The following is a 17,966-nucleotide window of genomic DNA, read 5'->3' on the forward strand; positions in this document are numbered from 1 at the left end:
TTATATTTATATTTATAGCATTTATATAAAAAAACATTAAAAATATAATAAAATAAAATACTATAAAATAATTGTTGGTAGTATATTTAATTAATGAAAAAAAAAAAGTGAAATTAGTACCAAAGATACAACCAACAATTTTGTTATATTATTTTATTAGAATTATATAATTTAATATTTAATACATTTAATATAATTATATATTTTGTGTGTTTGTATTTTGTAAGAAAATGTATTTATATTTACTTAAAATTCACTAGTTAATCATTTACAATTAATTAGTTAAAGTGAAAAGTGTATAAAATTGATTAGATTTTTTTATTTGAAATTGATTTGATTTGTCTTGACATTTGATTTAAAAAAAAACTAAATTTACATAATATCCAGATACCAGTGACATTATCATTAGGACGAATGTTTCTTGCGTGTCTTTGATAAAGATATAGCAACAATATTGATTGAGAATTACTGTAATTGTGTAACGAGGCTAATTGTTAAACCCTCTAATTTGTCTCTTGCCATGTGTAATTAAGCTCAAATCCCACAGTGCATTTGAATAATCCTCCGCTTCATCATTTATTAATTACCAAGCTGTTCTTATTAAATGCCTCAATCATAATTATTAACTGCATCTTATCAATAAAACAACAAATTTCATCGGTTCGCCAAATAAAACCGTCACCGTACGGAATTGTCACAGGGAAACCGAAGTGTTAAAGGTAGCATTAGCTACACGCTAAAGTCGTCGGTGCCTACGGCGGATCGGGTGGCTGTAGTTTATCCTCCTGTACCCCCTGCACAGCCTCCATCTCTCTCTCTTTAAAGAGCATGCTAGCCTCGCGATCCCTCAAGGTAAACCCCCAAATTACGCCTAATGTTCTACACAGGCTAATGGTTGTTGGTGCCATTAGAATATGCGTTATTTGGCTCCGTGGGTTTCAGACACTCCCAGACCCGAGCGACGTCGCACACACACACACATTTGCACGCGCACACACTCTTATACACCCCAGGCCTGTGGAGATGAATGGAGTTTGCAACGCTACAATGAGCTTTTGATGCCAAGACAATGGAGGAGGCTTCCCACATGTGTGTTTCTGAGGGCCGCTAACAATATGGGGTCCACTTTGCCAGGCCCTTCTGCCCCTGGGCTGGTCGGGGGTTGTGGGTAATAGTGTCCCGAGGGCGCCCAAAAATGATGTCGAAGTGTCATGAAGCTCAGAAAGATGACCGTGGCTTCCCTACTGGCACCCCCTTTTCTTACCGCATCACAGAAACAGACTAGCGTGGGACGGCAGGTTAATATCGCTTCTATAAAATCACCTTACACCCAACCCAACCTCTCTTGTGCTCGTGTGGCGTCTCCCATTACAGCGTTGGTCCTCGGGCAACAGCAAATCATCATTTGTTACTCACGTGCACGTCCCCTTCTCGTCAAGCTAATAGAAGTGAAACGGAGGTGTGGTCCAGCTCTTGTTTTCTTCAGTGGTTGTGGATCTTCACTTGTCTTGTCAAATGTGGTGGAAGCGGGTAACCAGGGTCCAAAATTAAGGAAAAATCCTCAGTCGAGCAGTAACCTGTTTATGAGATGTTTAATAACATAATATGTGATCAGCTGTGTTTTCAAACAAATTAGTATCTCAGTTTTGCTAGGAAGCCAACATTTTTTGGTTTTTATATTATTGTTTTGTGTGTGTGTGTGTGTGTGTGTGTGTGTGTGTGTGTGTGTGTGTGTGTGTGTGTGTGTGTGTGTGTGTGTGTGTGTGTGTGTGTGTGTGTGTGTGTGTGTGTGTGTGTGTGTGTGTGTGTGTGTGTGTGTGTGTGTGTGTGTGTGTGTGTGTGTGTGTGTGTGTGTGTGTGTGTGTGTGTGTGTGTGTGTGTGTGTGTGTATAATAGTTAATAATAAAATATATAATGAAATAATATATAATGTTAATATATATATATAATGAAAATCACATATATATATATATATATATATATATATATATATATACAGTATATATACAGTGTATAAAATTACAAAAATAGTATTTATAAACAAATATGTATTATTATTATTATTATTATTGTTTTATATTTGTTTAATATGTGCAATAAAATACATAGTTTATATAAAGTTTAATAAAATAAGAAATCTAAAAAAAAAAAGTAGTAAAAATGTTTGTAGAATTTGACTCAGACTGTAAGGATTTCAGATAATCAGGTACTCTAGTATTGGTTTAACTTCATGTCTGTTTTTCTTCCTTCAGCCAATGGGATGGCAGATCCTCTCAGCTCCGCCCCTGCCATGAGCAGCACCACCAGTCCCAAACTTGAGCCTCCACCATCACCTCATGCCAACCGCAAGAAACACAGAAGGAAAAAGAGCACAGGCATCACCAAACCAGACGGCCTTTCTGCAGGGAATGAAGGTAAAGGGACGCAAAACTGTACGAGTTTGTGTTATTCGTACAAAAAATGACCATGTACCATATCGCTTGTATCTCACTGTCCCATTGGTAACAAATCAACACAAACACCAGTAGTTTTTGGGCATCAATAACTGTTTCAGCAGTTGTAGGCTCGTCTTAGTGGCAAAATGCTGTCAAAAAAAAATAAGCCAATTGGCTTGTGGCTAATAAAATAAATTAATCTCTTTCTGAATTAGTAAATGCTTCCATTTGATCCATTGTTCTGTGCCACATGCAACAGAGAAGACCACTTGAGTTTTATTGCCCATCCCAATGACAAATACAGTCTCCTAATTGGTTGTTATTGAGGAAACAATAGCGCTTCCCTCAGGCTGTTTTGTTGCCAATAGGCCAAATCCATCAACTAGATGGACGCTGTCCATCAATGACGTTGACACAGACACTTCCTAAAAAAAAATTTTTTTTTTTGGATAACCATTTTATAAATCCACCTAGAGCCAGTGTACATCTTTGAAGTCACAAAAAGACCATAATCGAGCATTAAATGATAAATACATGTCTGTAGGTGCTCTAAAGACAGATTCTGTCAACATTTATGGTTTGAAAAAGCATTTTCATAGCTTTTCCCCTCATCATGCTCTTCTGGATCACGTCCGTTTTAGCTGCGACCAGGAACAAGTTTAACTGTGTTTTTACATGAGCTGAAATCGCCTCAAATGATCCAGCGCCACTATTGTGACTGTTTTATTCGTTTTAAATGTGTATGGATGACATTACAAGCTCAAGGGATCACAAACGTGGTCATTTCCCATTGCAGCAGGAGTTAAAGACGTTCTTAGCGCTCATTCTGTCTCATTACGCAGACAGTTCCTCAAGAATACGAGGGCTAACCTCTGATTTTCTTAAGCTTGGCTTGGTCATCTGGCAGAATAACAGCAGCTGAATGTGTGTGCGTACGCAATTTCCTACGAACTTCCATCATGAACGTCGTTTTTTGCCTGAAAGGTTCTATTAGTGTGTGCTTGTCTGTTCTGGTGAGTGCATGCAGAATACAGACATATTGCTTAAGTATGAGAATCACTCACATGGAGCAAGCTGTATCTGCTGAAGGCAGAGGAGTGGGAGAGATGGGAGGGGTGGAGGGGGGTGCTTGGATCCTTGAATAAATTGCTATCAGTTTATCTCATTTACGGTGCAATCAAAAGCGGCGAATGCTGGCAGAAATCGAATTTTAGCTGTTGTGAAGCATCATAAATCAAATGTGCTGTCGCTCTCGAAGAAGGTGAGGCAACTTTTCCGTGCTTGGCTTTATGAGCGAACGTCTCTGGGAAGTGTCTGGAAGATTTTTACAGCGCTGATTCACAAATGGTCTCGGGCAGCTTATGGTTTTACGTGAACATTCACAATTAAGACATGCTTAGACAACTAAATGAATTGTTAGAGGGAAAAGTGTGCTTGCTGAGATGTCTGATTCTTTTTAGCTAATCAGTTCATTTCAGTGCTGAATCTTTTGAATCGGTCCTTTTGATTCAAGCAGGCCTTGACCATTTAAACTGTTTAGACCCTGAGTTTGAGTTTACTCCAACAGAAAACAGGTCTTTAATTCCTGTACATGCAGAGTGTCTCCATTTGAACAGCTTCAGTGGAGCATCTCCTTCAATCCCGCTGAATGTGCGGCGGTATAATGATCTCAGGTGTTTAAAAGATGATCCAGGGTACCTAGTGAGTCAACTGACAGGAGCTTTAATGCCTTTCTTTGCGACCATACCTTTATCTTCTCTCCTGTACAGGAAAGAGATCTGCTCTGCAATTCCGGAGCTTGATTAATCTAGGCTTTCTGTAGTCTTCTATAGGAAGCATGCAGTTTCTACAGATCTATTTATTCTTTATATGTAGTTTACATAAAGCTGCATACTCATTACACACTTGCTTTTCTTCTTAAATAGCAAAGAAAATAAAAAGTAATATTAAATTGGACTGAACTGAATGTGTTGTAGCGTAGTTTTAAAAATGTGGATTACAAATGATGTACATTTGGATAATTACTCAACATTTTAAATAAGCATTAGCTTAACATATTTAAATATAATAAAATGTAGTAATTAAATAATTACATTTAAATATAATAATAGGTATTATTACTAGTAGTAGTTGTGATGATTATTGCATTTTTAAATATATACAAATTACCACTACTAGTAACAGCTATTACTACTATTACATTTAAATGTAATTATTAAATTATTAATATTAAAAAATTTAAATAATATTTAAATATAAAATATTTAATCTAATAATAATAATTATTATTATTGTTTGTTTTTATATAAATTAAAAAATTATTATTACATTTTAATGTATTTAAATATTAAATATATTCATCTAATCTAATTATTATTGTTATTTTTGGCATTTATATATTTAAACATTACATTTTAAATACATTTTTACATTTTAATTATCTAATGTATTAATGTATTTAAATGTTAAATATTTCATCAATTTATTTTAATTATGTTTTTATTTTTGTAGTCTAATGAGCATTTAGTTATTATTGTGGCAGAAAATAAAACAATAAACAATTTAAAACAATTTAAAACAATTTATATTGGCTCTGCCTATCGATTATCAGACATCTGAACATATAAATAATCAGTATATAAAAAAGCAATATTGAACGATCTCTGATAATAACAAATTAAGGCCTAATCAGCTTCTTGATTCATCTTTGCCCTAAATACAAAGTAATGTAGTCCTATCTTTTTTTTTTTTACTTCGAAATCTATATATATCGTTTTTATACTGTTGTAATGATGTCCAGGTGGCATTACTTGTTTTGATCCTTCAGGCTGATAAATACACTTGCCCGGTTTCAGGCAGCAGCAAATGAAGCTTCATGTGTTTTTGGACCGGTGGTGTTGTTTCCTTGAAGCCCTGTGTCTCTGTTAGACCTTTTAAAGAAGATAAATGTGACTGCATGTATATATTTGTAAATTCGTGTACATCAGATGATTGTTGGGGAGTGTTTATGTCTGCATTTACCTTCAGTTCATTGTCTGAAGTGTCGTGTGTGTGTGAAGGGTGTTATTGTTTACACTGTGTGTGTGTGTGTGTGTGTGTGTGTGTGTGTGTGTGTGTGTCTGATGGAGACGGTGAGTGCGTTCTCGCCTCCTCAGTGTTTGGCCCGTATCCCCCCAGGCCTGTGTCAGTAATGGGCGCGTGCTGATTGCTCTAATACAGGTTAGGAATATTGCCTTTAATGATGTGTAAAATGAGCAAACGCCGCCGCTGACATTTACAGATGGCACAGGCAGGTCTGGTTCCTCCCAGCTGCCCGTTAATTCTTAGACACCAGCTAGCATCTCTATAGGCCCAGACTGTTTCGTGTACTAGAGCACATGTGTTAGATTCAAGATTGTCACCTATTGGAGTTCGTAAAGCAACACACACACACACACACACACACCTTGACTTAAACCCCTTGCGGCTGATTTGATGGATTTGTGGTCGCGTGGCCGCATGCTCTGACAGAATAGCAATCGGGTCACACTGGCAGGTCCAGATGTGGTACTGGAGCAGGCGTCTGACCCAGAGGGCGTTTGGACTAGAATCATCTGCTTTCATTAGATGGGATGCACTTGAGCAAATGTTGGCAATTCCTTTTCCTCTCCTTCGTTCTCACTCTCTGTGCTAATTTGCTTAGATTTTTTGTGTATTCATGTTGCTGAAGTAGATCTCACCTTAAAGATCAAAATCGACCCTGTTTAGTGTTTCAATAAAGGTTACTGGTCTTATTGTGCGTGATTTTTCAGTACATATTATTCAAAAGAAAAAAATGCTTTATTCCTGATGGGTGCAATCAAGTCCCACCCTTCTTTTTTGAAAGAAATTAATACTGTTTTTAAGCAAGGATGCATTAAATTGATCAAAAGTGACAGCAAAGATTTCTATTTCAAATAAATGCAGTTCTTTTGAACGTTCTATTCATTAAAGAATCCTGAAGACATTTTTCAAGGTTTCCACAAAAATATTAAGCAGCACAACTGTTTTCAACATTGATAATAATCAGAAATGTTTCTTGGGCAGCAAATCAGCATATTAGAATGATTTCTGAAGGATCATGTGACACTGAAGACTGGAGTAATGATGCTGAAAATTCAGCTGTGCATCACAGGAATAAATTACATTTTAACATATATTCAAATAGAAAACCTAATATATTATTTAAATGTATATTTTATGTGTTGTTGTTGTACATATATATAATTTTAATTAGTATTAATAATACTAGTAAGATATATACATTAAAAATGAATATAAATGTATATAAAATAATAACAATAATATAAATAAAATAATTGTCGTATATTTTGTCAAAAAAACAAGTCAGAAAAAGCCTGTGATGAAAAACACACTATAGCATTAGCGTGCACTCATTTATTTCAATTGAACCAAATACAAAGTCAGAATGATGTTTGTGTGTATATAATAATAATAATAATAATAATAATAATGTATAAAATGTATGATGTGTTTTTATTGTTGCAATATTAGGTCTGGTTCCTCCCAGCTGCCCGTTAATTCTTAGACACCAGCTAGCATCTCTATAGGCCCAGACTGTTTCGTGTACTAGAGCACATGTGTTAGATTCAAGATTGTCACCTATTGGAGTTCGTAAAGCAACACACACACACACACACACACACCTTGACTTAAACCCCTTGCGGCTGATTTGATGGATTTGTGGTCGCGTGGCCGCATGCTCTGACAGAATAGCAATCGGGTCACACTGGCAGGTCCAGATGTGGTACTGGAGCAGGCGTCTGACCCAGAGGGCGTTTGGACTAGAATCATCTGCTTTCATTAGATGGGATGCACTTGAGCAAATGTTGGCAATTCCTTTTCCTCTCCTTCGTTCTCACTCTCTGTGCTAATTTGCTTAGATTTTTTGTGTATTCATGTTGCTGAAGTAGATCTCACCTTAAAGATCAAAATCGACCCTGTTTAGTGTTTCAATAAAGGTTACTGGTCTTATTGTGCGTGATTTTTCAGTACATATTATTCAAAAGAAAAAAATGCTTTATTCCTGATGGGTGCAATCAAGTCCCACCCTTCTTTTTTGAAAGAAATTAATACTGTTTTTAAGCAAGGATGCATTAAATTGATCAAAAGTGACAGCAAAGATTTCTATTTCAAATAAATGCAGTTCTTTTGAACGTTCTATTCATTAAAGAATCCTGAAGACATTTTTCAAGGTTTCCACAAAAATATTAAGCAGCACAACTGTTTTCAACATTGATAATAATCAGAAATGTTTCTTGGGCAGCAAATCAGCATATTAGAATGATTTCTGAAGGATCATGTGACACTGAAGACTGGAGTAATGATGCTGAAAATTCAGCTGTGCATCACAGGAATAAATTACATTTTAACATATATTCAAATAGAAAACCGCTATTTTAAATTATAATAATATTTCGCAATATTACTGTTTTTACTGTATTTTTAATCAAATAAATGAAGCCTTGGTGAGGATCCGAGCATTCAAAAATATTTAAAAAAATCTTTCCAACCCCAAGCTTTTGAACAGTAGCGTATAAGCTGAAATAATTTGTGTCTGAATGTGACTGCGGTATGAATAGAAACATGAATGAAAGATCGCAAGGGCCAGGAGGAGAGGAGTAGAGAAAGACTGTGCTTTTAGATGTTGTTATCTTTCTTTTATTGTAGCGTATTAATTAAGGTAAGTTGTTTCTGCCCTCTTTGCCTCCAGTCTTTCAGATTGGATTTTAACTGGATGTAGTCAGGCAGAACCTGCGCTGCTCCGTCTCATTACTGCTAATTTCTGAGCACCAGTGGCTGATTGGGAGCTTGTGTTATTGCACATTTTATATTAACAAACCTCAGAGTCTTTGGGTAGTTTTTTTTTTTTTAGATAAAATGCTTTCTTTTTTACTTTAATGCAGTGCATTTTCACTTTTATTTTCTCAGACCTTCACTACACTCATATGTTTGGGACATTTTTCTTATTTTAGAATAAGAGAAAGTCATCAGTACTATGAAATAATGCTTATGAAAGTATGGGAACAACCAACGAATGTTAAACAAATTAAAACTCTCTTATATTTGAGCTGCTTTGTCTAGATTCTGATTATTCTGGACATTCACTCAACCAGCTGCAGTGCATCCTGGGATTCTTTTAAAGAGTTTTGACACAGTTGTTGACATGTTTTTCCTCCAAATTAAAAATGTAAAAAATTAAGTATTTAAAAAAAAAAGAAACAAATTTGAAGTATTTTTATTTTATTTTATTTTTTACCAAATTAAATATCACAAGCCTTTGGATCACATGCATTTTAAGATAATGCTACTATAAATTCAGTCAAGAGTTCAAACTTTTGTCTGGTTTTGTTAGTATATGTCTAGTTTCACAATAGGCATGTTTCCATTACAGATTTACGCAAAACTTTGGCGATATTTTATAAATGTCGATAAAAAGTATTGCGAAATGACGGCATTTCCATTAACCCATGTTATGCAACTAAAGCGTAATTTTTTCCTCTCACGATAAGTCATGGCAACGGATTTTGATGGGATTTTGATGGATTTTGGCTTCACTAGCCATTATATTTAATCGAAGGAGGCGTATGTGTGTATCTAGCTTCTGGGACGTGCCGTGGCGTGACTGGTAACACAAGCGTTGACTAGAGTGGCCGCGACCAGCTCCGGTGGCCGTTTCGGAGCCGTAACCCTCCGCAGACATGTGCAGTGTAAATAGTCTAAGCATTAATGGCAGGGAAAGCTCCTTATACTTGAGAGCAGCCACATATGAAGTGTTTCTTGGAGGTTATAGTACATTGAAGAATGATCATATGACTTTTTACGTACGCCATGTGACCTGGTAATGCGAAAAAAAAAACGTTTCCATTGCAGTTTTGCGAAATATGTCTTTTTCAAATTGCCTGAAAAACCACCTCATGCGAGCGGAAAAACTTTTTTGTGATATATGGGCGTTTTTGCAAAATTAACGCGTTTCTATTAGGCGTATTTTCAATTCGCAATTTCAATTTACGCAATTTGAAGGGTAATGGAAACGCAGCTAATGAGTTAATGATTTAATGGCTTTTGTACTTTTATTTGCTTTTAGTGAAAAACTGTAACATATGTATACAGTGGTGTGAAAAAGTTTTTGCCCCCTTCCTGTTTTTTTAATTGTTTGCATATTTGTCACACTTAAAAGATTCAGATCATCAAACAAATTTTAATATTACACAAAGATAACCTGAGTAAATACAAACTGCAGTTTTGAAATTATGATTTCATTTATTAAGGGAAAAAAGCTGTCCAAACCTGCCTGGCACTACGTGAAAAAGTAATTGCCCCCTAAATCTAATAACTGGTTGTGCCACCCTTTGCAGCAACAACTGCAATCAAGCATTTGCGATAAATGGCAATGAGTCTTTCACAGGAATTTTGGCCCACTCTTCTTTGCAGAATTGTTTTCATTCAGACACATTGGCGGGTTTTCCAGCATGAATGGACTGTTTAAGGTCATGCCGCAGCATCTCAATCGGATTTAAGTCTGGACTTTGACTTGGCCACTCCAAAACCTTAATGAAGCCTAACATTTGGATTTGTTCATTAGTCTATTTTTCTTTTTTCTTTTTTTAAAGGTCAAATGATTTTCTTTTAATTGCAATGAACTGCTGTTAAATTGGATGTGAATTACTATATTATCACCACTGTATTTTGTGAGCAGAGAGGTATAGAATGCGTTTCAAAACCCGTGAGACAGCATTTTGGTGCATTATAAGTGCATTCAAATTCTAAGTAGGCAGCTCTATAAATTTAGCAATAAATTTGGTCTCTCCTTTGTATTCAAAGAAATATTACCGAAATAACAATTACTGTTATTTTGTATGCTGTTTAACAATTAATGCACAAAATGAATGTTGCTTAGCTTTTTTTCTCTGTGGTTTCAAGTTGCTGACATCAGAAACACAGTTTTTTTTTTTAATAATTCCATATTGAAATTACCTGTTGTAATGGCAAATTTATCAGATGGCCAGCCAACAGAATAATTGTCTGTGTTCAGATGCAGAGGTGTATAATCACTGGACAGTGCAATGCCAGATAATTGTGTTGCTGTTCATAATAGCAGGTGAGAAATTATATCACGACCATGTCCAAATACAATATATTCCCTTCTGTGATACTAAAATACAAAATATGTGCCATTTGCACAATCTACTTATTACTAAAATCAAAAGTAAATATTTACTTTTGCTTTCATTTTTGCTAAAAATGAAATGTGTTGCCTTATTTTGACCACATTCTGGAAAATACTACTAAAGTAGTTCCATCGACCTTTGTGCAACATATTTATCCATGTGTATTGTGCATCCCGTCTTACATTTGTGGTTGATTTCCAGCAAAAAGAAGCATGAAATGTAAACAAAGCAGAGAGATCAACTGGGGCGACAGACCTTCACCCTTTAGTCCTTGATTTAGACACAAAGCTGCTGGCTCTGTATTGATCTCTGACCTGGAGTCAAGTCCCGTGAATAAATCGGATAATTGAGGAGGGTGTCAAACTAATTGGATTGTTGCCGTTCGCTTGAGGCCATGCGCTCCGCTGAAGGGAACGGGAGTCTTTGCCAATGATATGCATGTGTTTGGGTCATCATATGCAGATTATGGATCGGAGATGAGAGGAGATACAGATTTATATGCTTTACATTCAAGATAAACCACGCTCAACATTTCATCTGAATTTAAAGTTATGCGTGTAGTTTTTATTAGAGTGATGGCAGAAATGTGTCATCTGGTAGAGACTTTAAAGTTTTGTTTCTACAATGTACCAATTAATCTTCATTTGTTATGAATAAACTTATCCTTTGGTTTTATATCCATTAAGTTCCAAATAAACATGATAAAGTAGCTTTCATTTGTAAAATCCAAAAAGTTGGCATTAAATGCATTAAATAATAATATAAATTAGTTTATATTATATAGTTTATAATAGTTAGTGAAAGGTTTATATTCATATTCTTTTTTATTATATTTTTATATATTATTTCATAATTCCTTGATAATTCATGATAAACATGATAAAGTAGCTTTAATTTGTAAAATCCAAAAAGTCAGCATTAAATGCATTAAATAATAATATAAAAGGAATAATATGAATATAAATGAGTTTATATGATATAGTTTATGCTAGTTAGTGAAAGGTTTATATTCATATTCTTTTTTATTATATTTTTATATATTATTTCATAATTCCTTGATAATTCATGATCAGTTTTCTAAAAATGAGACCTAAATAGTGTGCTAATGATCATTATTATATTATATTTTATATTATTTATATTATTTCCCTGTTAAGTAAATATTGAAAAAATTGGACCTTATTAATGTGCTAATAATCATTATATTATATTATATGATATTATATTATATTATATTATATTATATGATATTATATTATCCTTGCTAACCCTGTTAAATATATGTATATTTAAAAAAAAAAAATCTCACAATGTAGAGGAGAAATTTACCAAAAAAAAAAAACTGGGGTTGGCACATGACCTTAATAATTCATGATAATTTCTCTAAACATGAGACCTCAGTAATGTACTAATGATCATTTACAGTGGGCGTCAATAAACGGTGTTATGTTGTGCGTTTTTAATACTAATAAACAGCCTTTTTTTCTGTAGAACAACTGCAGTGATTGAGTCTGTGAACTTATTATGGCCTCATGCAGCTTCATCGTCCGTAATACTCATGTGTGTAATCATCGTCCCATACATATCAAAAGTAATCATGGTTTTGAACTGAATATTGAGCAAATTGCAGAAATGATGGTCTGTTTTTCACCTCTCGCCCCTCATTTGAGCTCGGTAGAAACGTTGCAGTACCTCGCGTGTGTTTTTGCGATGTGGAAATTACTGTGACCAGAATGATTAACCCACATTATATTCTATTTAGGCAGCTGCAATAATAATGAGTCTTCACTGGTAATGAGATAAGTACTCTAATGGATGTATTTACCTTTTTAATCACTTGGATTTTACGATGCTGATGAACAACAGAAACTGACACTAATCGCAGATACCCATAATGCACCTTGGATATTGGCCATTTAAATGTTTGTATTTTCAGCCTTTAGTGAAGATGATCTCGAACTTGGAAATAATGGCATTTATGTTTTTCTTTCTTTAATCTGCAATTTCATTCTTTTTTTTTTAATAATTTGATTATTATTTTGTCATATTTTTTCATTTTTAAATCTGTCAGTATCAGACATACTCTTTACCAAATTGAACAATCACTTTGTGTCCAAACTCATCTCACGTTTGGTGTGTTTCAGAGCAAGAGGAGTCATTTGAGTTCATCATTGTGTCCCTGACGGGTCAGATGTGGCACTTTGAGGTGTCCACGTATGAGGAGAGAGAACTCTGGGTTCAGGCCATTGACAGTTTTCTAAAAATGAGACCTAAATAGTGTGCTAATGATCATTATTATATTATATTTTATATTATTTATATTATTTCCCTGTTAAGTAAATATTGAAAAAATTGGACCTTATTAATGTGCTAATAATCATTATATTATATTATATGATATTATATTATATTATATTATATTATATGATATTATATTATCCTTGCTAACCCTGTTAAATATATGTATATTTAAAAAAAAAAAATCTCACAATGTAGAGGAGAAATTTACCAAAAAAAAAAAACTGGGGTTGGCACATGACCTTAATAATTCATGATAATTTCTCTAAACATGAGACCTCAGTAATGTACTAATGATCATTTACAGTGGGCGTCAATAAACGGTGTTATGTTGTGCGTTTTTAATACTAATAAACAGCCTTTTTTTCTGTAGAACAACTGCAGTGATTGAGTCTGTGAACTTATTATGGCCTCATGCAGCTTCATCGTCCGTAATACTCATGTGTGTAATCATCGTCCCATACATATCAAAAGTAATCATGGTTTTGAACTGAATATTGAGCAAATTGCAGAAATGATGGTCTGTTTTTCACCTCTCGCCCCTCATTTGAGCTCGGTAGAAACGTTGCAGTACCTCGCGTGTGTTTTTGCGATGTGGAAATTACTGTGACCAGAATGATTAACCCACATTATATTCTATTTAGGCAGCTGCAATAATAATGAGTCTTCACTGGTAATGAGATAAGTACTCTAATGGATGTATTTACCTTTTTAATCACTTGGATTTTACGATGCTGATGAACAACAGAAACTGACACTAATCGCAGATACCCATAATGCACCTTGGATATTGGCCATTTAAATGTTTGTATTTTCAGCCTTTAGTGAAGATGATCTCGAACTTGGAAATAATGGCATTTATGTTTTTCTTTCTTTAATCTGCAATTTCATTCTTTTTTTTTTAATAATTTGATTATTATTTTGTCATATTTTTTCATTTTTAAATCTGTCAGTATCAGACATACTCTTTACCAAATTGAACAATCACTTTGTGTCCAAACTCATCTCACGTTTGGTGTGTTTCAGAGCAAGAGGAGTCATTTGAGTTCATCATTGTGTCCCTGACGGGTCAGATGTGGCACTTTGAGGTGTCCACGTATGAGGAGAGAGAACTCTGGGTTCAGGCCATTGAGAGCCAGATATTTGCCAGTCTACAGTCCTGTGAGAGCAGCAAGAACAAGGTAAGATGATATTATGTTTAGATACTGTGGAAATAGGTTAATATGCCTTATGTATCCTTCTGCTCTGTTCAAACTGTGACATCTGAATTATTATGCCACATAGTCTCGATTAGGAAGCCAGAGTGATGCAGTGGTCATCCAGTCCATCAGGAACATGAGGGGAAACAGCTTCTGTGCAGACTGTGACGCCCCCAGTGAGTAAAACATTGTGACGGCACCCATTTCTGGACATGAAGCTAGATTCATTTTATTAGACATTTTGTATTTTCCTTTGCTGTATAGTGTCATGAGGTATAATGTGATAAAGTACTTTAAAATAATAAAAATAATGTACAATTCAATTAAAATAATTTTAATAATTTTTTTGTTGGGTAGTTTCACCCACATTAAAATAATTTAAAAATAATTCAATTAACTTAGATAATTTAGTAAAAAATAACTTTTAAGACATTTTTTCTGTTTTTGTTGGGTAGTTTCTCCCACATTAAAATAATACAAATAATATTAAAGTAATTAAAATAAAAACTTAAATTAAAATTCATTTGAGTAATTAAATAAAAATAATTGTTCTAGTTTTGTTGAGTAGTTTTACTCACATTAAAATAATAAAACATAATTAAAAAATAACATACAATTTAAAATTAATATTAAATAACTTTAATAATTTAATAAAAATAAGTTTTTAGACACTTTTTGGGGTAGTTTCACACATTTTAAAATAATAAAAATAAGTTTAAAAAATACATTTATAAATTATATAAACATTTTCAGACAATTCTTTCTATTTTTTTGTTGGATAGTTTCTTCCACATTTTTACACTTGGAATACTAATGGTTTATGGCATAGTCATTGCTGAGAATGACCCCTCAGACCACACGCGAATTAGCATATCAGAGTTTGAATTGCATCAAATGTAATATTGGTATGGAGAACTGAAATGTAATTGTCTCTCAGATCCGGACTGGGCCAGTCTGAACCTTGGCGCTCTGATCTGTATCGAGTGCTCCGGGATGCACAGGAACCTGGGCACCCATCTGTCCCGCGTACGGTCTCTGGACCTGGATGACTGGCCTGTGGAGCTCAGCATGGTGATGACGGCCATCGGGAACGCCATGGCCAACAGCGTATGGGAGGGCTGTGTGGAAGGATACATCAAACCTGGGGTGGACAGCACCAGGTGAGTCACCTGTCCACAGCATTAGCTGGTAGCCTTGAAAACAAGATTTTAAGTCAAAAAATCATCATGACAAGATCCTTTTCTCCCAGCCCCTATGAATTGAAATAATGTTTAGAATAGTTTTGTTAACTAATAAAATCTAATTATTTTTGTTTTTGTGTTATTAGCCAAGTTTCCATCCAGTTTACTAGCAACTTTCCTTTCTATTTTGCACAAGTTTAAAAACAAAATTCAAAGGCTGCAATTTGATTAGATGTATGCACTACATGTTTCAGAGTGAAACGTGGCACTGTGTTGTTTTACACGTGAGCAGTTCATGATCTGGTGTTTTCAGTGTCTCAAAGCGGCTGGGTTTACAATACTGTAAATGCTGCTCCACATGAACTCTATCTCTGCATCTGTTTGTGAGTTTGGGTCACTTATAACGTGCATTTGATAATGCAATAAGTGCTTATTGTCAACAAAATAGAAGCTTTAAAGGCTTCCTGCATATTTCCGCCAGAATAAAATCTTGATGGTTTAACATTCAAAAATGAATTACGACAATCATAAATATTAGTATTGGTGTAAAATTATTTTTGTTATTATTACAAAAAAAAATTACAGTGAAGAATTAAAATAGTAATCTCTTATTTTGTTTAATTTTTTTAATTAATAGTAATAATGATGATAATAACCATTATTATTATTATTGTTTTAGAATAATGTAATATAATATAATATAATTTTTGGCTAAATTGTGCAGCTCTAAAACAAGCACAGTAAACCTGGAGCTTTTTTTTAAATTGCATTATAAATTGGCATTTTTATCAGAACAATCACAATTTGTAGTCAATTTGAATAATGTTTGGACTTCTTAATCATGTTCTATAAATGTTTTATGAATTAAACGCTCAAAGAAAGCTTTGTTTTGCATAGTCAGACATTAAACATGGTGGCTGTAAGTATTTAAGAAAGTGAAGTGTAGTATTTGAAGATTGGGCTCTTTGTTCAGGATGTGAAAGCATATTCAATGAGCATTACATCCAGTGTCAGTTAAATGATCAATGACTGGATTGTGTCAGAGTCTTCACCCAGTCATCGTTCCATTAGTGTTGTTTGAAGAAGATGAGATGTTTCAGGAGATAATATGGTCCATAGACCATTTTCTGGAGCTGCTCACCTGCTCCGCTTCCAGTCGATGTCTCGAGGTGTTTCCCCCCTTTAAGCCTGACACACTCGCTCACATTCCCAATCTGTCTAATGACCTGGAGAAAAGAGTGTTTTTGGTGGCAATTAAGGACACTATTACAGTCCCAAACCGCTCACCCCTTGGGGCTGAACTGAGAGCTCTCGATGGCTCTGACAGCTATCCATCACTCAGAGTCATCACATCAGTCACTCCTGAGGGTATGAATCCCGTCAGACACCTTCACACCGCCTGGCCTGTGCTTTGGTCTAGTGCATCATAATGCAGGATTTATTGTAACCCTGCTGAACTCTGTCTTGTGCCTTTATCTGTTAGATCAGGCTGAGACATGCTGTTGGAATGGCAGTATCTAGCACATAATTCATCATGCATGTTTATGTTACAGATGTGAATGATGCCTAAAAGGGTGTGGCTTGTTGAGGAAAGTTCTGCTCTTACTTTACAGTGACTGAACTTTGCCTAGTGCATGGATGATTTATGAATGATTTTTGCTTAGTGCATGATTAAACAGGTCAGAGAAATCCCACAGTTTTAAACCGAAGGAGGCCATGTCGAGAGACTACAATATTATTGAGATATGAGAATGGAAAACCACCTGGCAGCCATCTAAAACTCCTTAGCAACCACATAGCAACAAAATAAAAACACTCAGAACACCTTAGCAACTGCATAGCAACACCCTGGCAACCACCTACAATACTCTATCACAATGGTGACCAGCGCCACTCAGATTTTCAAAATCTAGTTTTACGCTATAGCCAATAACCAGTATGATGACTTTATGATATTATGAATTTATTTTTGTATATGTATATATATGAGGGGCTGTACAAGCCATAATTCATTCTGGCACTCTCACACACTTACATTCTCCTTTCACATACATATATTTTTGCTTTCACACACTTACATTCTCCTTACACATGCATACATTTCTACTCTCACACAAATGGATGCCACCTTATTGGGACATTAAAGCCCTCCCTAACCCTACCCGATACTTTATCTTCAACTTTTTGATTGTTTCCTTCATTTTTATTGAAAATAAATGCGTTTCTGATGTGATATGAGATTTGAAAAGGAAGAAAAAAAGTTTGGTAAAAGGCGGATTCGAACCCGGGTCGGTCGCGTCAAAAAGACCACGGTGCGCGCTTTACCATCTACACCACTGCAGCTGACGATTAAGTGCCGTGTTTTAAAGTGTTGACTATCCCTATAACACATTTGTGGGTGGAGCTACTGTAAATAGCCTCTATCAACAAGGTGGGCTATTTGCACTTAGTGTAAATAGACACTCCTGGAAAAAAAAATCCATAGACGCTTATAATGCGTGTATCTGGCAACTCGACTGAGGCTGAGCCCGCGACCTCAATCACAACTCGCTCAAGGGACGAGGCCACATAGAAATGTATGCATGTGAAAGGAGAATGTAAGTATGTGAAAGCAAAAATATATGTATGTGAAAGGAGAATGTA

The 17,966-nt window shown here is 34.9% G+C and overlaps 1 protein-coding gene across 3 annotated transcripts in view; it reads left to right on the plus strand.

Moving 5' to 3' along the window:
- LOC107677248 (arf-GAP with GTPase, ANK repeat and PH domain-containing protein 3) overlaps positions 1-17,966 on the plus strand; it is a 180,975-nt gene that overhangs the window by 145,278 nt on the left and 17,731 nt on the right. For 2 of the 3 annotated variants that reach the window (XM_016472074.1, XM_016472073.1), the window contains exons 13-16: positions 2,253-2,414; positions 13,970-14,124; positions 14,228-14,318; positions 15,080-15,302. In XM_016472074.1, the coding sequence (XP_016327560.1) occupies positions 2,253-2,414; positions 13,970-14,124; positions 14,228-14,318; positions 15,080-15,302 (631 nt within the window). Of the gene's footprint in view, positions 1-2,252; positions 2,415-12,789; positions 12,888-13,969; positions 14,125-14,227; positions 14,319-15,079; positions 15,303-17,966 lie in introns of all 3 variants that reach the window. The other variant, XM_016472072.1, reaches the window with a different exon arrangement.

Source organism: Sinocyclocheilus anshuiensis, unplaced genomic scaffold (genome assembly GCF_001515605.1).
Source record: "Sinocyclocheilus anshuiensis isolate Anshui unplaced genomic scaffold, SAMN03320099.WGS_v1.1 scaffold392, whole genome shotgun sequence".
Taxonomy (NCBI): domain Eukaryota; kingdom Metazoa; phylum Chordata; class Actinopteri; order Cypriniformes; family Cyprinidae; genus Sinocyclocheilus; species Sinocyclocheilus anshuiensis.